At 48.2% G+C, this 23,808-nt stretch overlaps 1 protein-coding gene across 2 annotated transcripts in view; it reads left to right on the top strand.

Moving 5' to 3' along the window:
- Positions 1-23,808, top strand: part of CLPB (ClpB family mitochondrial disaggregase) — a 1,099,187-nt gene that overhangs the window by 1,015,000 nt on the left and 60,379 nt on the right. For both annotated transcript variants that reach the window (XM_078658618.1, XM_078658616.1), the window contains exon 14: positions 15,158-15,277. In XM_078658618.1, coding sequence (XP_078514744.1) covers positions 15,158-15,277 — 120 coding nt within the window. The remainder of the gene's footprint in view (positions 1-15,157; positions 15,278-23,808) is intronic.

Genomic DNA, 23,808 nt, shown 5'->3' on the forward strand with positions numbered 1-23,808 from the left:
CTATAATTGCCTCGTCCTAGAACAGAACAACGTCCACACTTTGCACTCCAATTGTCAATTTTTCAAATAATAAGTACTGTTTTTGTATTCCTAATCAATCAGTTCTTGCAATGTCAGTCTTCTTTTATTTGAATTTATTCATGTTGAAACATGACACAATGATTGAAATTCTTCCAATGCATTTAATAGGAATCCCAGTGCATTTCTGGACTAGCGCTTCATCAGGGGAAAATGTCCTAAAATATAATAAAAGGAAAATCAACTATTCGAATCTTCAAAAACTACACAGCTCCAATAAAGATTATAGTTAATGTGAAACTAATTACATGCTCATAAGTTCAGCAAACAATATAACTCGTTTCCGTGAGTTGCATAAGGTAATTCCCAACAAAGGAATAATTGATTAGTAATGAAAGTAAAGTAACCATTAGTGCCACCAGTGATATAGGGGCTAAATATTCATTCGTGCCGTGGGTAATGACTTTTAGCCTTAGCAAAACGAGTGTTAAGAATGGCTCACCAAGAGTGTTGCCCCCGAGATTAAAGTACTCCATGCTTCATACCTCTATACCAATTCATGTGAGTCAGATTGTATAAACGGTGCTGCAATAAACGCCTTAAATTACAGAGTGACAACCCTTTTCAAAGACTGAAAACCATCCGAAGTATACAATCCATGTCAACCAATAGTTACGGTGCATAGTTACCACATACAAGATATTCATGCAAGCTTCTAAGCAGAGTGCTTGTAAGTTACCTACCATAAGTTTCATAAACACCCATGTCTTGTGGTGACCGCCCTGACCTGGTCAGACACGGTCGCTCCACCCGCTCCTGGCCATCCTTGTAGCGCTTCCACACTCTGTGCCTGACTGTGCCCCCGATCTTGCCTGTGGTATCGTATTTGCTGCTGATCGTATTTGCGGCTAAAATTAATTTGTGTGCCAGCCTGTGCATCGCGTATTTGCTGCTGATCGCATTTGCTACTAAAAATAATTTGTGTGCCAGCCTGTGCATCGCGTATTTGCTGCTGATCGTATTTGCTGCTAAAATTAATCTGTGTGCCAGACTGTGCTTCACGTTTCTGCTGCTGATCGTATTTGCTGCCTGAATTAGTTTCTGTGCCCCGATCTCGCCCTGCATCACCTTGTTGTTGTTTGGTGCCATTTTGTTGTCCCAGCCCGTCTCTCCTCCCCGCTCCCAGCCGCTGCTCCCCCGGGGCCCCACCCCCGCTCCCTACAGCACCTACAATCGATCCCCTCCCCACTCGCCACCCCGCTCCCGCCTCCCAGCTGCTCCTCCCTCGCTCCTCTCCCTTCCACTCTCCACTTATGACAGATGCAGCGTGCGCGCCCTATGCGCGCCGAAGGCGCGCCAAAGGTAAGCCCGTCCGCGCCTGGCCCGCGCCCAGAGCCAGACCCCCTGGCCCCCGCAAAAACCACTCCACCCGCCTTACGTACAACGCCACAACCCTCACTGCATTCAACACCGGCCGACTCCCAGACTGCCACCAAGTCGCCCCAGGACGCGCCCATGGACCCTTCACCTGCCAATCCTGCAAGTTCAGCTGCATCAGGTCCCATACTACAACCAATAACGCCAAACAGAGCGCAAACGACAACCACCTGAAGTGCATCCTGCTCAACACCCGCTCGATCCACAGACACGCCATTGAACTATGGAACCTACTTGACACCACAACTCCGGACGTCACCTTTCTCACGGAAACCTGGATGAACGCCTCATCAGCGCCCGACATCGCCATAGCCATCCCGGACGGTTACAAGATCATCCTAAGGGACCGCATCAACCAAACAGGAGGAGGCATCGCCATCGTCCACAAGAACTCCATCCGCATCACGACCAGCGCTGACGACACCCTCACAGCCGCCGAACAGCTCCACTTCCAGATTCACACCGACCCCAAGACTACACTTAGAGGCACCCTCGTCTACAGACCCCCAGGACCCCGCACACAATTCAGCGAAGACATCACTGACTTTATCAGCCCACACGCCCTCTCCTCCGAGGACTACATTCTCCTAGGGGACCTCAACTTCCACATGGAAAAGAACAACGATAGCAACACCACCACCCTTCTGGACAACCTCGCCAATCTCGGACTCAAACAACTGGTAAACACCTCCACCCATTACGCCGGACACACGCTCGACGCAATCTTCTCCTCCAGCAAGCACATCTCTTTCAATCACGCCACAGGACTCCACTGGACGGACCACAGCTGCGTCCACTTCAACTTCAGAAAAACCACGACACACCACCACCCACAACAAGTCCCCCGCAGAAACTGGAACAAAATTACCACCGACCAGCTCATTACAGCGCTAAACCAAATCCCTCCCACCAGATCATCGGACGCAAACCATGCAGCCATCAATCTCGCACAATGGATCACCCGCTGCGCTGACGAATTAGCACCCGTGAAAAAACACCACAACAAGCCAGGAAACAAAAAAGCCACCTGGTTCAATGACGACCTCAAAAACTCCCCCAAAAAAACTGCCGCACCCTCGAGAAAGCCTGGCGAAAAAACCCAACCACAAACAACATGACCGCCCTTAAGGACGCCACCCGCAAACACCACCAGCTGATCCGATCCACCAAGAAATCAGCATTCAAGGATCGACTCGACAACAACGCCCACAACAGCAAGGAACTCTTCAGCATCGTCAAAGAGCTTACCAACCCCAGCGCCGGCACCAACGACATCACCCCCTCTAAAGAACTCTGCGACTCTCTAGCCTCGTTCTTCCACAGCAAGATCGCTGACATACATAACAGCTTCGGCGAACAATCCACCCCCCTCACCACCGAACTGAAGCCCCCCACTACCACCCTTTGCGCCTGGACCCCAATCAGCACCGAAGACACCATCCGCTTGATGAATTCCATCCACTCCGGAGCACCAACCGATCCATCCTGAAGAAACCTACAGCAGACCCCACCGAACTTAAGAACTATCGCCCCATCTCGCTCCTCCCATTCCCTGCCAAAGTCATAGAGAAGACTGTCAACAACCAGCTTACCGCCTTCCTCGAGTCTAACGGCTCCCTCGACCCCACACAATCCGGCTTCCGAGCAAAACACAGCACCGAGACCGCCCTCATCGCAGCCACAGACGACATCCGAACACTACTCGACAACGGGGAAACAGCTGCCCTCATCTTCCTGGACCACTCAGCAGCGTTTGACACGGTCTGCCATAGCACCCTCGTACAACGCCTCAGCAACGTCGGGATACAAGAAAAAGAATTGGACTGGATCATCTCGTTCCTCGCCGGAAGAACCCAAAGAGTTCGCCTCCCCCCCTTCAGGTCAGAGGCCTCCGAAGTCATCTGTGGAGTACCACAAGGATCATCCCTCAGCCCCACCCTCTTCAACGTCTACATGAGCCCCCTCGCATCCATCGCACGCCAGCACAACCTTAACATTATCTCCTACGCTGACGACACACAGCTGATCCTCTCCCTCACCAAAGACCCAAACACCGCCAAAACCAATCTACACAAAGGGATGAAAGACGTAGGCGAGTGGATGAAGAACAGCCGCCTAAAACTGAATTCAGACAAAACAGAAGTCCTCATCCTTGGATCATCCCCCTCAGCATGGGACGACTCATGGTGGCCTCCGGCCCTAGGCAGCGCGCCCAAACCTACGGGCCATGCTCACAACCTAGGATTCATACTAGACTCCTCCCTCTCAATGACCAGCCAAGTCAACGCCGTCTCTTCATCTTGCTTTAACATCTTACGCATGCTCCGAAAGATCTTCCGATGGATCCCCACCGAAACAAGAAAGACGGTCACCCAAGCACTTGTCACAAGCTGACTGGACTACGGAAACACCCTCTACACCGGAACCACAGCCAAATTACAGAAAAAACTCCCAACGCATTCAGAACGCCTCCGCCCGACTCATCCTAGACATCCCACGCCACAACCACATTTCCGGTCACTTGAGAGACCTTCACTGGCTCCCCGTCAACAAGAGAATCAAGTTCCGTCTCCTCACCCACGCACACAAGGCCCTCTACGACCTAGGACCCAGTTACCTCAACATGCACCTAACCTTCTACACCCCCACCCGCCATGTACGATCGTCCAATCAAGCCCTCGCCGCGATCCCACGCATCCGAAGAGCCACCATGGGAGGAAGATCATTCTCCTACTTAGCAGCCAAAAACTGGAATTCTCTTCCCACCCACCTCCGCCTTACACAGAACCACCTCTCATTCAGGAAACAACTCAAAACATGGCTGTTTGATAAATAGCGAACCCCCTCCCTCAAGCGCCTTGAGACCCTCTGGGTGAGTAGTGCACTATACAAATTTTGACTTGACTTGACTTGACTTGAATCCATGTCGGATAGTTTCCCCACGTGAATGCTTGTCAAACTCACTCGTGCCATTTAAAGCATTGAGTTAGAAGCATAACCACCAGGTGGATAAGAAATTGAAAGTGGACTAAAGACAAAAACCCATGGTTCAATGGTGCCCTTAATGAAGAAAGAAGGTCACTGAGACTTTCAGAACGCAAATGGTGATAACACCCTTCTTCGCCCCACTTAATCCAACTGAGACAATCCAGGAAAGTCTATAATAAAAGCATTCTAAAATCAAAAAAATACTTTTTCAGGAAAGAACTGGATAATGCAGTAAACAGACCAAGGAAACTATTTGATCTACTAAAAGAACAATCAAATAAATCTGCCAAATCGGCACCAGCCATTACAAAAACAATCCTAAATAGTGAAGATTTCTCCGTTTTCTTTACAGAAAAGTAACTCACTGGAGAGGGAGCTCAACAAAGCAGCCGAAGACTTTGAAAGTGATAAGGGTACTTTTAATGAACAACAGGCTCAACAAGAATTAGAAAAACCAAAAAACAATGCTCGATGGTCAGGATTTAAACCGGTCAGTGAACTAGACATTGCAAAGATCATGTCGACCACTAAACCCAACAATCACTATAACGATCCCCTACCGGCAAAGTGCTGGTCTTCTATAAACCACCTGCTAATTCCGTCATGGACTAAGGTCATAAATGCCTCATTGTCACAAGGCCAAATACCGGCCTGCCTAAAAACTGGTCAAGTCATTCCACTCTTAAAAAAACCAACAGAGAACCCCTCTGATTCTAACAACTTCAGACCAGTAACAAACATTCTCAGGCTAGCCAAGAGTACTGGAAAAATGTGTCTAACAACAACTGAGTCTTCACATTTCGGATTTCAATCTGTTAAATGATTGCCAATCTGGTTTCAGACCAAACCAAAATACAGAAACTGCAATTCTGCACATCATAGATGACGCTTTACTGGCTCTCGACCACAACAAAACATGTCTCCTATTCCTGTCGGACCTGTCGTCGGCTTTCGACGCGGTAAACCATGCCAAAATATTAGATCGGTTGAAAAACCGAATGGGGCTAGAGGGTACAGTGCTAAAATGGTTTAGTTCCTTTCTTGAGAATAAATCGCAAAAAGTAATTGTCAACCAAACCCTTTCAGGCCCAACCAGAAATACAATCGGAGTTCCGCAAGGGTCAACGCTATCTCCTGCGCTATTTAATCTATACGTAGAACCACTCACGGATATATTACAAAAAGCGAACATTTCTTTCCACATGTACGCAGATGACACTCAGCTGTACATCAAGGTCGCATTGAGAAGAGATAAAGACCATGAACCAGGCGCTAACGAGAACCCTCCAATGGCTAACCAAGAACCACCTGAAGCTAAACCCTCAGAAAACCGAATTCCTACTGATTACACCCCAGAAAAGTAAATCAAAGATAGTAGAATGGACCAACCTTATCACTGCTCTAAAGTGTACTCCGAAGATTGTCGACTCTACTAAATCTCTGGGAATTACTCTGGACAAAAACGTGAACATGTTAGCACATATCAACACAGTGGCAAAAAACACCAGTTTCCATTTAAGCTACTTGCGAAAACTAAAACCATTCCTAAATAAAACAGATCTTAAAACAGCAGTTCAGGCACTGGTCATATCAAGGATTGAGTATGGTTGCACTACTTTGGCCGGGCTCCCCAAGATTTAAGCAGCCCCACTGAAAGCATGTCTTAATGCAGCCACAAGACTTATATCAGGATCCCAAAAATTCGACCATATCTCACCTCACTTGAAAGTACTCAACTGGTTGACCTTCGAAGCAAGAATTCAATTTAAGTTGGCATGCATCACTCACAAAGCATCACACCACAAAACACCAGTTTACCTAGCACAGAAACTCACGCTATCAGGAGGGTGCCGGTTCTCCAGGAGCAAAGCAGACCTACTACTGAAACCGGCTCGTTTTTGTAAGAAAAGAACTTATGACCGAGCATTCTCCGGGGCAGCTCCGAGAATCTGGAACGCACTGCCCCCTAAAATTAGAAGAATTCCATCCATCGCGGCATTCAAAAAGGAAGCAAAATCGTTTTATATGAGGACATTTCTCCCATAAGTCCATATAGCAGAACAACTGTCTATAAACCTCTCATGTGTGTTTCCATGCTTCCGCTAGCCGTTCATTAACCATGTATGGGCTTGTATGTATGTTTTGCATGTAGCTTAATGCTTTAAGCTTTTTATGGTAACTTAACTGTTGACTTATATATATGTTTATATGTTTTCCTGAAGCTTAATGTTGTAAATCACTAATGACTTGGTAAAGTAAAAGGTTTTGTTTATTGAAATGCTCCTGTAAAGCGTTTTGATACCCTACACAGGGTCATGTTCGCGCTATAGAAAACACTAAATGAAAAAATAAAAAAAATAAGACTACAATTAAAAAAAAGTCATAAAAAGTCAGTGCCATCTTAAACAGTTTAAGATGGCACTGACTTTTTGTGACATTTCTTTTTAATTTAGTCTTATTTATTTTTTATTTATTTAGTGTTTTCTATAGCGAGAACATGACCTTGCGTAGGGTATCAGAGCGCTTTACAGTTCAACCTAAAGAATAGCAAAGTAAAACAATAGTAAAACTGAACGTGAAAAAGTGGCAACTTAAATGTGCAACGAAAGCAAGTATATTCATCTTAACAAAATCAATTTAAAAACAGCAATTTTCGTATATAACAATGATCATACTGGTTAAAAAAATCTGATGGTTAAAGGTAAAAACTGAGATCTAGCCATAGTAGATGTTCTCTTTGTCTCAGCCCTCCTGTGTAAGAATAGTTTCTAGCACCCAAAATCTCAATTGACTTATATTATGTTTATGTCTGTTAAAATGAGGGGCCACTACAGATTTTTCATTTTGATTACGGATGTTGCTTTTGTGTTCAGTGAGTCTTATTTTCACCTTTCGTTCGGTTTTCCCCACATAAACTTATCCACATTGACATTTCATCATGTATACAACATTTTTAGAACCACAAGTAGCTGCAATGTATGGCTTCATGGGGGTACCTTGACCAGGATGCATGATGGTGTTGCCTTTTATGATATTGTTACAATGTCCACAGTTGTGGGGTGATTCCTTTATGAATTTGATCTTTTTGTAGTTGACTGGTTTGGTCAAGCATTCTTTTAGGTTTTTTGTTCTCTTGATATGCAAAAAGCGGTAGATGATTTTATTTTATTTTTATTTATTTTCTTGTATAGTGCCTGAGTCAATTCCCGAAGGGATATCTCCGCGCTTATGCTCCTATCTGATAGACTCAAACATGACCATATGCTGATAACAGAAAAATGTTACTTAAAACTGAGTGAAAAGATAAGTTTTGAGGTTTTTCCTGAAGGATTCTAGATTGGTAATTTGTTTCAGCATGGGTGGAAGAGAATTCCAAAGAACAGGGCCTTTGTAGGAGAGGGCGCGACCTCCCTGTCTAGTTCTTCTAAACCTTGGGACCTGTAGTAACTGATGACTACTGGAGCGTAAAGTGCGTCCAGGGGTGTATGGTACAAACTTTTCCCTCAGGTATTTGGGTCCTGTACCAAACAGACATTTGTGTATTATACAACACGTCTTAAATTCTATGCGTTGCCTTATTGGCAGCCAATGAAGCTGGTGAAGAAGAGGACGAGAGGAGGTTCTAGGTTGGGCATTAAGAACCAGCCTTGCTGCAGTATTTTGGACCACTTGTAATTTTTTTATTTGTTCCTCATTGGCCGCGATAAGCAAGCCATTGCAGTAGTCCATCCTGCTGATTACTAATGTCTGGACTAGTGTTTTCCTGTAATTATCGGGCAAGAATGGGAAAACACGCCGTAACAGCCCGATTACACAGAAGCATGCTCCTGTAACTTGGTTGGTATGTTCTTTGAATAGGAGTGCTCGATCCAGACGTACTCCAAGATTTTTAACAACTTGTTTCGGGCTGGGAGCAGGTCCCAACTCCAAGGGCCACCATTCTGGGGACCATAGGAGAGTAACCCCCCCAAACAACATAACTTCCGTCTTGGCTACATTGCACTGAAGATAGTTTCGTGCCATCCAGTCTGACACTGCTCTCATCCCATCTGCAAAAGGTTTTTGAATTGCGGGCGTGAGAGTCTGGAAGGGGAACAGGAGTTGGGTGTCGTCAGCATACGACACCGCGGTGAACCCGTATTTTCTTACAATGTCCGCCAAGGGGGCCACGTACACGTTAAAGAGCGTGGGGCTTAGGCATGAGCCCTGTGGCACTCCCTTGGTGAGCTCCCTTAATGTGGAATTATAAACGTCCTGAAAGTTTGAATAGGTGACCGCCCTGAAAGCTTCAGAAGCGGTCGCTCCCCACGCAGCTGGCAGCACTGTAGCGGTATCGTAGAGCTTTGCACGGCCAGACTGCCTTAGACCTGCTTGCCATTAATCATTGCAGCGTAGCGCTTTAATTGTCAAACGCGCATTTGTGCCTGCCTGCTGCTCTGTATTGAAATATTGTTCGTAGCGCTATATTTCAAAAGCGCGATTCCATAAACATTGTTTTTGGTTGACTGTCTGCCTTAAGCTACATAATTGCCTTTGTGCATAGCGTTTACAGTAGGCTGTATTTTGTTTTGTGCATTGCGTTTATTTTTAACTGCTGCCCCAATCCAGTTTCGCTATTGGCCTGCAGCCATTTTGTTGTTGTTGTTTTACCTCCCTGCCCGGACCCCCACCCCGCTACCGCCTCCCAGCTGCTCCTCCCTCCCACTGATACTAGAGGTTTCACTCGGCTGCATTGACGCTGTGACCGTCCTGAAAGCTTCAGAAGCGGTCGCTCCCCACGCAGCTGCCAGCACTGTAGCGGTATCGTAGAGCTTTGCACGGCCAGACTGCCTTAGACCTGCTTGCCATTATTCATTGCAGCGTAGCGCTTTAATTGGCAAACGCGCATTTGTGCCTGCCTGCTGCTCTGTATTGAAATATTGTTCGTAGCGCTATATTTCAAAAGCGCGATTCCATAAACATTGTTTTTGGTTGACTGTCTGCCTTAAGCTACATAATTGCCTTTGTGCATAGCGTTTACAGTAGGCTGTATTTTGTTTTGTGCATTGTGTTTATTTTTAACTGCTGCCCCAATCCAGTTTCGGTTTTGGCCTGCAGCCATTTTGTTGTTGTTGTTTTACCTCCCTGCCCGGACCCCCACCCCGCTACCGCCTCCCAGCTGCTCCTCCCTCGCCCCTCCCCCTCCCACTATCCACATATGAGAGATGTTTTTGCGCGCAGCGGTAACGCGCAGCGGTCTCGCCCTAGGCGCGCCAAAGATAAGCCCGTCTACGCCCGTGCGCCTGGACTGCGCCCAGCGCCAGACCCCCTGGTCCTCGCAAAACCCTCTCCACCCGTATAACGTACGACGCCGCCACCCTCTTTGCCCTCAACCCTGGACGCGCACCACAATGCTGCGAGGCTGCCCCGGGACACACCCATGGACCCTTCGCCTGCCACTCCTGCAAATTTGCTTGCATCAAGACCTACACCAATTCCACTAACTCCAAACACAGCTCCGATTCTAACCACCTGAAGTGCATCCTGCTGAACACCCGCTCGGTCCACAGACATGCCACTGAACTCTGGGACCTACTGGACACTGCATCGCCGGACGTCGCCTTCCTTACAGAAACATGGATGAACGCCTCTTCAGCGCCCGACATCGCCATAGCCATCCCGGACGCTTACAAGATCATCCGAAAAGACCGCACCAACCAAACAGGAGGAGGCATCGCCATCGTCCATAAGAACACCATCCGAATCACGACCAGCTCCGACGACACCCTCGCTACCGCCGAGCACCTTCACTTCCAGATCCACACCGACCCCAGGACCACACTTAGAGGTACCCTCATCTACAGACCACCAGGAACCCACACACAATTCAATGAAGACATCACTGACTTCATCAGCCCACATGCCCTCACCTCCGAGAACTACATTCTACTGGGAGACCTCAACTTCCACCTGGAAAAGAAAAACGACAGCAACACCACCACCCTTCTGGACAACCTGACCAATCTCGGACTCAAACAACTTGTTGACACCCCCACCCACTCTGCCGGACACACGCTCGACCCTATCTTCACCTCCAGCAAACACATCTCCTTCGATTATACCACAGCCCTCCATTGGACGGACCACAGCTGCGTTCACTTCAGCTACAAAAAGACCTCGACCCACAACCCCCCACAACCTATTCCTCGAAGAAACTGGAACAAAATCACCACCGACCAACTCTTCACATCGCTTAACCAAAACCCTCCTGCCTTATCATCGGACCCAAACCAAGCTGCCACCAAACTCACACAATGGATCACCCACAGCGCTGACGAATTAGCACCCTTGAAAAACCACCAGATCAAACAAGGTAACAAAAAGGCCCCCTGGTTCAACGATGACCTTAAGAAATCCAAGAAGTTATGTCGCACTCTCGAGAAAACCTGGAGAAAAAACCCAACCACTGACAACCTGAACACCTTCAAGAACGCCACCCGCAAACACCACCAATTGATCCGATCCACCAAGAAATCAGCATTCAAGGACCGACTCGACAACAACGCCCACAACAATAAGGAACTATTCAACATCGTCAAAGAATTTACCAACCCCGCCGCCGGCACAAACGACATCACTCCCTCCCAAGACCTCTGCAACTCTTTATCCTCTTTCTTCCACTACAAAATCGCTGACATACATAACAGCTTTGAAAACAATTCCGAAGAACAGTCCACTCCACCCACCTCCGAACCAAAACAGCACTTTCACAAACTCTGCGATTGGAACCCAATCACTACCGAAGACACCATCCGCCTGATGAACTCCATCCACTCAGGATCGCCAACCGACCCATGTCCCCACCACATTTTCAACAAAGCAGACTCCATCATCGTACCCCATCTCGGCGATGTCATCAACTGCTCCTTCAACTCCGCCACCGTCCCCGATAACTGGAAACATGCTGAACTCAGCGCCCTTCTGAAGAAACCCACAGCAGACCCCTCTGAACTTAAGAATTACCGCCCCATCTCACTCCTCCCATTCCCTGCCAAAGTCATTGAGAAAGCCGTCAACAGTCAGCTCGCCGCCTTCCTTGAATCCAACAATTCCCTCGACCCTTCACAGTCCGGCTTCAGAGCCAAACACAGCACTGAAACCGCTCTCATCGCAGCTACAGACGACATCCGAACGCTACTGGACAACGGAGAAACAGTTGCCCTCATCCTACTCGACCTCTCCGCCGCCTTCGACACAGTCTGTCATAACACCCTCATACAACGCCTCAGCAACGCCGGTATACGAGGAAAAGCTTTGGACTGGATCAGCTCGTTCCTCGCTGGAAGAACCCAAAGAAGTCCGCCTCCCCCCTTTTAGATCAGAGGCCACCGAAGTCATCTGCGCCGTACCACAAGGATCATCACTCAGTCCCACCCTCTTCAACGTTTACATGAGTCCCCTCGCATCCATCGCGCGACAACACAACCTCAACATCATCTCCTACGCAGACGACACCCAGCTGATCCTCTCCCTCACCAAAGACCCAAACACCGCCAAAACCAATTTACACGAAGGAATGAAAGAAGTAGCCGAATGGATGAAGAACAGTCATTTAAAACTAAACTCGGACAAAACGGAAGTCCTCATCTTAGGGTCATCCCCCTCTGCCTGGGACGACTCATGGTGGCCACCAGCCCTGGGTACAGCACCCATACCCACGGACCACGCACATAACCTGGGCTTCATCCTAGACTCCTCCCTCTCGATGAACAGACAAGTCAACGCCGTCTCATCCTCATGCTTCAACGTCCTTCGCATGCTCAAAAAAATCTTCCGTTGGATCCCCACCGAAACAAGAAAGACAGTCACCCACGCACTGGTCACCAGCAGACTGGACTATGGAAACACCCTCTATGCCGGAACCACAGCCAAACTACAGAAAAAACTCCAACGCATCCAAAACGCCTCAGCCAGACTCATATTGGACATCCCCCGTCAAGCTCACATTTCTGGCCACCTGAAAAACCTCCACTGGCTCCCAGTCAACAAGAGAATAACGTTCCGTCTCCTCACCCACGCACACAAGGCCCTCTACGACATAGGACCCGAATGCCTCAACACACGACTATCCTTCTACACTCCCACCCGCCAACTACGATCATCCAATCAAGCCCTCGCCACAATACCGCGCATCCATAGATCCACCATGGGAGGAAGATCCTTCTCCTACTTAGCGGCCAAAACATGGAACTCTCTCCCCTCGCACCTCCGCCTCACACAGAACCACCTCTCCTTCAGAAAACAGCTAAAAACCTGGCTATTCGATAAGTAATGCACTCACCCCCCCTCAAGCGCCTTGAGACCCTCTGGGTGAGTAGTGCGCTAAACAAATTCCTGAACTTGAACTTGAACTTGAATTATGGGAGCCCAACTTGACTCCTTGTAGACGACCCGAAAGAAAGCTTTCCAACCAGGACAGAGCCATGCCTCCTCTGCCCACCTCCCTCAAACGACCGAGAAGTATTTCATGCGACACCGTGTCGAAGGCAGCGGATAAATCTAACAGCACCAGAATCGTTGATCCCCCCCCATCCAGTGACATCCTGATGTTATCGGTCACTGAGATCAGGGCCGACTCGGTGCTGTGATTGGGCCTGAATCTAGATTGAGAGTGGTCCCGGCCCTCCGCTGTCTCGATGTAATTCGACAGATGGGTGTTCACATGCCTCTCGGCCATTTTGCTAAGGTATGGCAGGAGGGAGATGGGTCGGAGGTTAGAGAGGTCTGTCCATGGAAGTGCGGCACTATTCCGGATAGGGTTCACCACCGCTTTTTTCCATTCTCCAGGCACGTGGCCTTCCCTGAGAGAGTGGTTTATTATATCTTGGATTTGCGGTCCAAGAAGAGTACTCAGGGGGGCCATCATTTTAGCTGGATTGTGAATGCCTTTAAAATTATCTTCAATTTGCAACATCGGACAGTGTTTTACCACCACTCTCTTGATGAGATGACTCCTAGTAGAGAATTTGGAAACAAAGACAGATCTTTTGGTACTGTTGGATAATTATCTGACTAGTGAGCAACTTATTCCTGTCTTAGAGATGCCCCCTCTCCAGAGCTGTAGTTATAATACTGTTAGGGTACCCTCTTTGTTTTAATTTATTTGCCAGTGTTATTGCAATTTCTCTTGTAATTCTCTGCAAAGTTCTGTTCTAGAACAAATCAATTATAAAGTTAGTTCAATGTCATACTTAATTGCTAAATCTTGCAGATTATTTGATACAATTCCAAAGTGGCTTAAACCTCCCTTACAAAATTCCTACAATCAATCCCCTCCAATTGTCTTTACTGTGTCCTTACGTTCCGAAACAAATATATAGATAAAACCAGTACCTTTGCATTTTTTGGCTGTAGGCCTAATTCAACATGAAATGCCTTGATCACTGTAAAAGGGAGGAGACCAAATTCCATCTTCAGCTGTTTCGCCAATGTTATCATTGATAAAAAAAAAGGTTCAAGCATAGTGAGTGGCCATGCACTACTGTTGGTGGGGTTATTGCTTTGCATGCCTGCTGTAAAAGCAGCATAGATAGTCCACTTTACTATGGGGTTAATCTTAAGAGGGTTCCAAACGTCATTAGGGAATTACTCGCCATTAGGTCCCTTTGGACCTTCCATGACAAAGTATATGCAAAAGTAACTCTTAAATAGTTATAATTTTGCACTGTTGTAAATGTTCTTCATTCAAGAACCAGTTACTCCTTTTCCTAAAAGTAAGAGTGTGTATTTCTGTAAATTAATTACCAAATTAGTGCCTGATTTACAAACATAAACTTACAATTTTGTGTAAGTTTATTTTTGGAATTCACAAACTACGAGTTTAATTTTACTAATAGTAATTTTACTACTGGCCTATCTTTTTATATGCGCTGCCTCTGTCACAAATGCAGATTTTTCCACGGTCATAAAATTACTATTTGTAAAATTAAACTCATACTGTGTGAATACCAAACAATTTGTAAACGTACACAAAAGTCTAAGTTTACATTTTATGAATCAGGCCCTTATTATTTAGGCAATGCCATGATAATGAATGATGTGTACTTTATAATCTGTTTTTTTATATACACATAATGTAGATTTAATATGCCTCTTCTTCATTACCTTCCATTTTGTCATTGCAAAAATGCACACAAACACCTTTCTATATTTAATACAACTGTCGGGTGGTAGATGCTGCCAGTCACTATTGGGAATTCAAATTGGTGCAGGAAAGTGCAGCCTTGAAAAAGGCATGTCTTGAAGTGTTTTTAAAGATCTTACTGAAGACGCCACTCACAGGTGAAACGTAATAGCATTTACCAGTTTGGTACCTTTTTAATTAGGCGTTCCCTGCCAAAATGTTGAGTTCTGTTTTATGCTGGGAAAAGTCGAAGTTAGAAGATGGAATGAACGTTGAGCTTTGGTTCACATCTTAGATAGAGCAATTGTTATATGAGAGCCATCTGGCTAAAGCGTCCTGTACTTCGAAGTGAGAGTGAGTCCTGTTAAGGTCATAATGTGAAGGGTATGGCCTTTAACGCTTAAATGGAGTAGCCATTCATTATCTTTGTTATTATTTAATTTGCTACTTATGATGACATTGATCAGAAGGGATTGTTATAACTCAGGTTGATTTTGAAGAGCGGTTGCAGACAACAAATCATATGCTGACTTACTTTTCTCTTCTTTGTAGGCTCACTTCCGGAGGGATGAGTTTCTTGGAAGGATCAATGAAATTGTTTACTTTCTCCCTTTTTGTCATTCTGAGCTCATCCAACTTGTGAACAAGGAGCTAACCTTTTGGGCCAAAAAGGTACTTATATAAGACATCATTTGTTATAACAGTATTATATTTGGAATTTCTAATTTTCTGGTGCATTTGCACATTTACAGGTGTGGCTTGAATTTTATCAGTCAGTTTTGTCAGATTAGCAACATAAGAAGTTGAGTCAATGTACCTTACGATGCGTCAGCGTTCTACAATGAAAGTGTTGCAGGGATGAAGATGCGGCAAAGATCCGGTGCAAAGAAATAAAGATGACGCTTTATCCTTGATGCAACACGCTTCCCGGTGATGTGGCGGCATCTGCAGCGACGTCGATCCTCTTCTCCGGCGATGGGAGATGCTTTCCACGATGCGAGCCGCGACAGGCCCTGCGACACGCTTCCCAATGATGCGGCGTCTGCTGCGACGTCGATCCTCTCTCTCCTGGCGATGCGAGTTGCTTCCACAATGATGCGAGCGCGACAGGCCCTGCGACACTCTTCTCGGAGATGCGGCAGCGTCTGATGCGACGTCAATCCTCTTGTCCTGCGATGAGCCGCGACAGGCCCTGCGACACGCTTCTTGGATATGCAGCGGTGTCTGATGCGACGTCGATCCTCTTCTCCTGTGACATGCTTCCCGGTGATGCGACGGCGTCTGCTGCGACGTCGATCCTCTTCCCCGGCGATGAGTGGCACTTCATGATGTGAAGCGGCAGTTCGGCGACACGCTTCTTGTTCTTGAGTCTCGCTTCCAGCTCCTTGCTACATGCAAGTCCTCATATAGTCCAGCACAACTGCAGACACTTCAGGAAGACTCTTGGGGAGCTGGTGGGTGAAGTCTGTTGCCCCTGAGACCTCAGCAGGAGGCAAGCACTGTTCAAAGCCCTTGGAGATCCTTCACAAGTTGAAAATAAAGTACACAAAGTTCCTTTCTCCTTCCTTTGGCTGTCAGGCAACCACGGCAGGCCAATCCCCCCAAGCAGCACTTCAGCTTAGGGATAGTCTCTCCTCAGTTTCTTCTGCTTCCTCTCCTCAGCAAAGGTTTCCTCTTGCTAGTAGAGGAAATCGAAATATTTTTTGTGTGTTCTTAATAACGGTGTGATTTTTTTTCTATGCAGACATATTTATTTGAACATCCCACTGCAGATGGCACTATGCCCTGAAGGCTGCCTATGCCATCTCTTACATCCACGACACTTACTGGCCAGACTTCTCTTGCCGGAACCATTGTTGTGATCCGCTGTATTGAAGGAATCCTTGACATTGTTTATTCGTCTGTTCTCTCTTAGTGCAGCATGTAAAGGCAATTGTATGATACCATGTTCTACTTCCCTGCCTCTTGTACGCTAGCGGTGGTGTGTACCGACATGTAACACTTTACTATGTGCATGACCGGTTATATTTGGGTATCCAGATATGTCATTGCTATGTTTTCTGATTATTTAAGCTATGTCTCCCCTATGGCTGTTGCAACCGATTCTTTGTATCCCTACTGTAAATTCAATAAATAAAAGTTTTTAAAAAAAAGACGCCTGACCATGCCTGTAGGAGAGTAGGGTCTGCTTTCCTATGGTCACCCCATTTTTTTGCTTTTTGCTTCACTGGTTTTCGACTTAATGTGGCTGTGGGCCTGCTAATCAGACCCACAGCCGTGTTGTTCTCTCTCTAAATTTCGCACCATGTACTTTAGGTACATCACCAATTGGGATTTGGGTCACTCTTGTGAGTCCCTGTACAGTGTGCTATAGGTACCCAGGGCATAGGTGCACCCAAGGCCTACCAGGGGCTGCAGCATATCTTTTGCCACCCCTGGCTAGCCATCCAAACTGACACAACTGACTGATCACTCAGCTGGGGCAAGGTCGTGTAATCACCCCTTGCTTAGATATAGAATACCTACATCTAACCTTATGTCTAGACACATATGCACCTATAAGTCACTCCTATGGCAGGCCTTAACAATCGTGGAGGCAGAGTGCTTGGTTTTATGTGAGATGGTGCTCTAGCATGAGCTGAGCCTGTCTGCAGCTTTCGGAACCATGTCCTTATAGCTGTTCTAGGATATTGCCATACCATATACTCTTAAGTGCATTATGAACCTCGCGGTTAAATGCTATCTTTGGTTTGGCTTTATCAAAACATGTCGTGTAAGGTGTCATACGCTTTGGAATTCTACCCCCTCGCCAGTTCTGGCGACGGGGGTAGCATTCCACCCTTCTAGAGGGAGAAGACCTGTTACTTCCACTAATCCCGGTTAAAGTTAACCAGAGCCTCAGCATCACAAAATGGATGCTGCTGCCACAGGCACGAGTCTGACCTCCTGCTGCTGGGAGTCCTTCCAGCGAGGGAGGCTTGGACAATAGGTTTCCTGTCACAGGGAGGTGCTAGCACCACCCCAGACAGGCTATAGTTTATTGTGGCAGGGAGGGCTGAATGAAATGAGACACTGCCTGGGGCACACAAGGTGTCCCATGCATAGTCCAGTTCAAACCGGTGCTGGGGCACTCCAGCCCCAGCTCTGGCACGAAACTGGACAAAGGGAAAGGGGTGTAACCACCCCCTTCCTGGGTCCCACCCATAGGAGGGACCTAGCAGGTAATCCAGCCCCTAGATTTGGTATATAGGTAGGAGCTGAGTCCCAAGACTTTAGATTTATCCTGACTGAAACTCTGAAACGAAACTCTGGACCTTCGACATCCTACTCGACGTTGAAGACTTAAGAATCTCCCTTGTGGTCAAGGAGTGACCACCCTGCACAAGCAGGCCCAATCAAGCGATCAACGGTTTACTTTGTCGACGCTCCTGTCAGAGCCCGAGCACAGAGCCTGACAAGACCCGGACTTCCAGACTTCCTTCAGCCCGATCCACAGCCAAAGCAAACCTGAGACCTGTGGAGGCGACGCGAGACGTGGGACCGGCTATCTTAGAAAGCCAGCAAATTGCTTTCCGTGCAACTTCTGAGGCACCCTCGAAGTTGTGCATTGGGGATTGAGAAGCCCCGAGCACCAACTGCACCAACTGCACCGAAGATCAGCCCTCCACACTCCACAAGTTCTGCGTGGGGCCCTTCTGCATTTTCCTGCTCGACGCGTCTGTCCGGTCACTTGCCCGTTGGCTAGTGGCCTCTGTGACGTTGAACCTTTGAATTTCTAACGCTGGTCTGGTTGCTCCAGACTGGCCCTTGCTCCCCTGAAAAGGAGCAGCCCATCAGACCTTGCTGGTCTGATTAAGAAGCCATCTTCCTTTTCTGCGTGGGTTGCCTTTGCCAAGGCTTGTTGACTCCAATCCGGAAGCCGACACCGCCGACAGCGAGATCCTTCGTGGGACAGTCCGTATCCAGCTCCTGGTCGTTGTCGACACCTCCTGGTCCACGTGGCTGCAGAGACAAGCTTCACGACATCACCTGATTGCTTCGCGTCATCGCCTGGTTCCTTCCTGGTTCCATCCTGGTCACTGGCTAATGACCCAGACTCTGTCTCCTCTGCTTTCAGGTACTCTTCATCCTCGATCCGACCTTGGATCCACCCGGACACTTCTCTCCTGGTCGCCTGCAAGGCTCCATAGGAATCCGTGACGAAACCCGACACACTTTGACACCTATGCACCCGCTTCCTGTGGGTGAGGTAACGTGAGTATTTTGGTACTCCTGTGGGTATTGACTATCCTAGTGTCCTAGTTTCAAGTAGCTTTTCCCTAGTCCATCCGGAAGTGTCCTAAAAGAACTCGTTTCCATTTCTTTCGTTCCCATTCTAACTCTATGGTAACTTGCGTGCGTGTAAAGACACTGCACGCGTATCCCGTGGACCTCCTGCTCTCCATCCATTGGTAGTACAGTGTAGCCCCAGCGATTTTCCAGGTCCTAGGCCTTTCCTTTGTTCGTGACGTGGTTCTTATACCACTATTTTAGTATATGGTTCGAAGTGCCCCTAGGGCATTACTGTATTTTGTGCAACTTATTGTATTTTAATTAAGTATCTTGTATTGTGCTGGTGCCTCTGACCTCATAAAGAGCTCAGAGGATTGTGTTAGAAATAAATACATATATATTTTGATAATACAACCTGTGTGGTGTCCTTTCACTTGGTATTAAGGGGATTGCATATGGTAAAACAGCTGGCTTCACATGCCCTCTTGAGTTTAGCCTAAGCTGGTCTATAAGGCTGACTTTACAACCATCACCATAAGGGTTGTTTGGACTGGTGCAAGGTGCTCACTAGAATAGTGAACATCATATACCAGGCCAACTTCTCACAATGCCATCAAAACACATTCCCCCAAGACCACCGTTGTGAGGCCAACTTGCGAAGAATCAGCTTTTTTTGTTGCAGGCTGTCGCGAAGAGATCCACTGTTAGTTTCCCCACTTTAGGAAGATGTCCTCTAGAATTCCCTGATTGATCTCCTACTTGTGACAGGTTGATTTGAGTCTGCTCAGAGTGTCCGCCATGACATTCTGATAGATACATCAGCCAGTGGATTCCTCACCTTGTGAATATCCCCCTTGCATCAGCAACATTCGGAAATTCTTTTTGTAGCTTCGCGCCGACGTGGACGATGTCACAGAGGCACGGCATCGCTCGTGACTCCGATGACATCACCAACACCATAATAGGCCCACGCCGGCGTGATGACGTCAGTTCCCTTTTTTCCGCATCGTCGACGCTAACGGTTTCGGGGAATCTCTGGAGCTGTTAGTAACTTTGTTACTGGTTTCTCTGTTTTCTTGCTTCTTTGTTTCGCTGAAGATGTCGACTAAGAAGACCGGATTCAAGCCATGTAGAGAGTGCGGCAAAATGATGTCGATCACGGACCCGCACGAGGACTGTATCTGGTGCCTGAGTTCGGACCATGATGTCGATAGCTGTTCTTCGTGTGGGAAGATAAATCCGAAGGCGCTTCGAGAGAGGGAGACTAAGCTTTTAATGGCGAAGTTAAGAGGAAGTAAAGATAAGAAGTCTTCGAGATCTCGTTCGAGAAGGGCGAGGTCGAGGTCAAGATCACGATCGGCGTCACTCTCGAAGTCGTCATCTGGTCATGCATCGAAGTCAAAAAAGAAGCATAAGAAGCGAAGACATGAGTCTTGGCGTCATTCCGGTAAGGATTCGGACTCGAGACCGAAGTCGCCTAAGAGGAGGCATGAGAAGGATGTAGTGTCTCCATCACCAGAGGTTTTGGATCTGGAAGGTGAGGCTTCGCCTTCGGAGTCGCAGGTTCAATCGCCGACTCCGGTTGTGAATCCGTCTCCGGCTCGAGAGGATGAAGAAGTCCCTTTGGATGAGGGTTCGATGACACGACCACCTGTGGAAGAGGAGACTAATCCGGAACCTCTGGAGGGTCAGTCTGTGGGTTCTTATCCACTTTTCCCTGCTCCAGGTCAAGACCCTACTGCGTTTTTAAACGCTATGTATGGTGTCTATTCCAAAGAGTGGTACCCCTTTGGTGCACCTTCGGGTCCTATGGGTCCTCTGGCGTTTAATTTAGGAGTTCCCCACTCCTATGCTTCAGCTCCTTTTATGCTTTTATGCCGGCTCCGACGCCGCCTTGGCATTACTCGGCGCCGCCGAGGTCGTCGACGCCGATACTGACGTCGCCGGCTCCGAGACGACCTCGAGAGCAGCGCCCTGGGCCTACAGATTCGATCTCGACGTCGATACCGGCTCTGTCGGAGTCGTTAACGGATCCGACGGCGCGGCTGTTGAAGGAGAGATCCAGAAGGGATGCTCAGCGCCTCATAGAAGAGCAAAGATATAGAGAGGCTGAGGCTGAGATGGAAGAAGGAGAGCTTCAGGAGGATTGTTTTGAAGATCTAGGAGAAGCTAGTGGTTTGGAAATTTCTCCAGAATGGGAGCAACCTTGAGATGCTTTGAAACTCCTGAGGCGGAAAGCCGGGAGCTGTTTTTCTGATGCTAAATAATTTTAATATTTGAGTGTCACACTTGCTTTGTTGATTGTGTTTTTACCTGCACCTAGTCCTGTGGCTCTGTCCTCCCTTGGAGACACCCGCGCAGCGGAGCTTAGCGCTGCAGCGGGACGCTGAAGTTTTTCCTGACGCCATTACTGGCGAGCCCACTGGCCACGCCCCCTTCCCGAGGCCACGCCCCCTTATCGAGGCCACGCCCCCCGATTGACGCATTTAAGGCGCTGATCCACGAGCGCCCTCAGATGCTTTGAAACTCCTGAGGCGGAAAGCCGGGAGCTGTTTTTCTGATGCAAAATAATTTTAATATTTGAGTGTCACACTTGCTTTGTTGATTGTGTTTTTACCTGCACCTAGTCCTGTGGCTCTGTCCTCCCTTGGAGACACCCGCGCAGCGGAGCTTAGCGCTGCAGCGGGACGCTGAAGTTTTTCTTGCTGCCATTACTGGCGAAGGCGCGCCAAAGGGAAGCCCGTCTGCGCCCGTCCGCAGCCGGACGGGCCCAGGGGCCAGGGACGCTGCCGCCGGGATCTCTTACACTCCCTTGGCATTAAAGAGCCTACAATCCCACCCATGCTCTCTCCCGCCCGCCGTCAGAGCTCGCATCTCTACACTGGGAATCACGGGGAATATTCCCTTCCACCTGGGATCGGATGCGCCACATATTCCACCCGTCTCCATTGAATCACACATCCAAATACTATACCTTAACACCCGTTCTCTTGTAAGACACCAAACTGACATCTTCCTCCTACTCTCGGCTGAGAGTCCAGATGTTCTCTTATTATCAGAAACATGGCTCACCGACGACTCCCTCCCTGATATCTTGGCTGCACTACCACCAGACTATTATCTGCTGAATGCTAATCGCCTCGGGGGCCGTCACGGTGGTGGGGTGGCAGCGGTAATACGCAAGAATTTAAAAATCATCGCCACCGCCTCCATGATCCTCCCCAAAGTGGATAACCTGGTTCTCAGCCTGGGAACTGAGGTGGGTGCAGTCACTGTCATAATACTCTACCGCCCCCCCCTCCCTATGCCCTCTTTCCCCTCATCCTTCACTGAGCAGCTCGCCAATCTCACCACCTCCTCCCCTCGTGTCGCCATTTTTGGCGATTTTAATTACTGGTTCCAACACAAGGATGCGGGGCCGCACGCCACTGAGCTATTTGAAACTCTCTCGAGCCTCAATTTTACTCAACTTCTTAAGTCCCCCACCCATAGTGGTGGCCATATCCTCGACCATATCTGGATTCATGGGGTGAAGTCTTCCTACCCGCAGATCACTCCTTGTGTGTGGTCGGACCACTCCTTGATCAAGACAACAATCTCTGTCGATGGTAACATCAGGGCCCCCCCTCGGGAGGGTGGTGTCGCCCGTAAGTGGAGGGCTGTCGACTCCTCTAAATTTCTTTCCCATCTGTCCCAGTCCTGTCCCTCCCTCCCTAACGATATCCGCATCGATGAGCTAGACGGTAACATCTCTCACTGGCTTACGTCAGCTAGCGACATCTTTGCTCCGCTAACTAAGTTTTCCCGCTCTCGGCATAGTAACTCCCACAAATGGTTTGACTCCCAACTAAAAACCCAACACCTGGAGCTACGTCAATTGGAGCGTAAGTGGAGAAGAGCCTACTGCCCCACGAGCAGAGACACTTATGTGGCCGCCCGTAACAAATACAAAAAAGCCATCACTGCGGCTAAAACAGCATATGCCTCTAAAAGAATCTTATCTGCCCCTTGCAAATCGAAGGAGATTTTTAGAGTCCTTGACAAATTTACCCCTGACCCCAGGACGCTTCCGACTCAGGCTCCTACTCAGGAGTCATGTAATGCTCTCAGCACGTTTTTCTTAGAGAAAATCGTTACGATCAAGGACACTATTCCGGCCTCCTCTCCGGGCACTGACTCTGTTTGCTCCCCTCCTAATGCACTCTCTCTCACTCATTTCCCCCTTCTTGATTCAAAATCCTTGGCCACACTGGCCGCTCGGGTTAAGTCCGGCTCTCCGGACGACTGCTGTCCACCATCCATACTACGGGACATATGCCTCTCTCTTCCTGACAGTATTCTCCCTCTGTTGAACTCTTCTCTCTCTTCTGGCTCGGTGCCTAGTTCTTTTAAGGCAGCCGTTCTGGTGCCTCTATTGAAGAAACCTGGAGCCGACCCCGCAGCCTTGGCAAACTACCGGCCTATCTCCCTCCTGCCCTACTTCGCTAAAATTCTGGAAGCCCACGTCACCACCTGTCTCTCTCAGTTCATCGAGAGCTCCAACTTCCTTGAAGCCAACCAGGCCGGTTTTAGACCTGGCCACTCCACTGAGGTAGTGATCTTGGCTGTGTTGGATGCTCTAAGAGACGGCGCTGACAGGGGTACCCCCCAGGCCCTGGTTCTTTTAGATCTGTCGGCCGCCTTCGACACGGTGGACCATAACATCCTTCTCCACCGTGTCGAGCAGGCCGGCATCCAGGGCCTGGCGCTGGCATGGGTCGAATCCTTCCTGACCGGGATGTCTCAGACAGTCAGCCTGGGTACTTTTACGGCACCTAGGGAGCGTTCACTCTGCGGGGTCCCCCAGGGCTCCTCTTTATCTCCTCTTCTTTTCAATCTGTATCTCCAACCTCTTCTATTCTCTCTGAGGCAGTGGGACGTCACCGTCTTTA

The sequence above is a fragment of the Lissotriton helveticus genome, chromosome 8 (assembly GCF_964261635.1).
Source record: "Lissotriton helveticus chromosome 8, aLisHel1.1, whole genome shotgun sequence".
Taxonomy (NCBI): domain Eukaryota; kingdom Metazoa; phylum Chordata; class Amphibia; order Caudata; family Salamandridae; genus Lissotriton; species Lissotriton helveticus.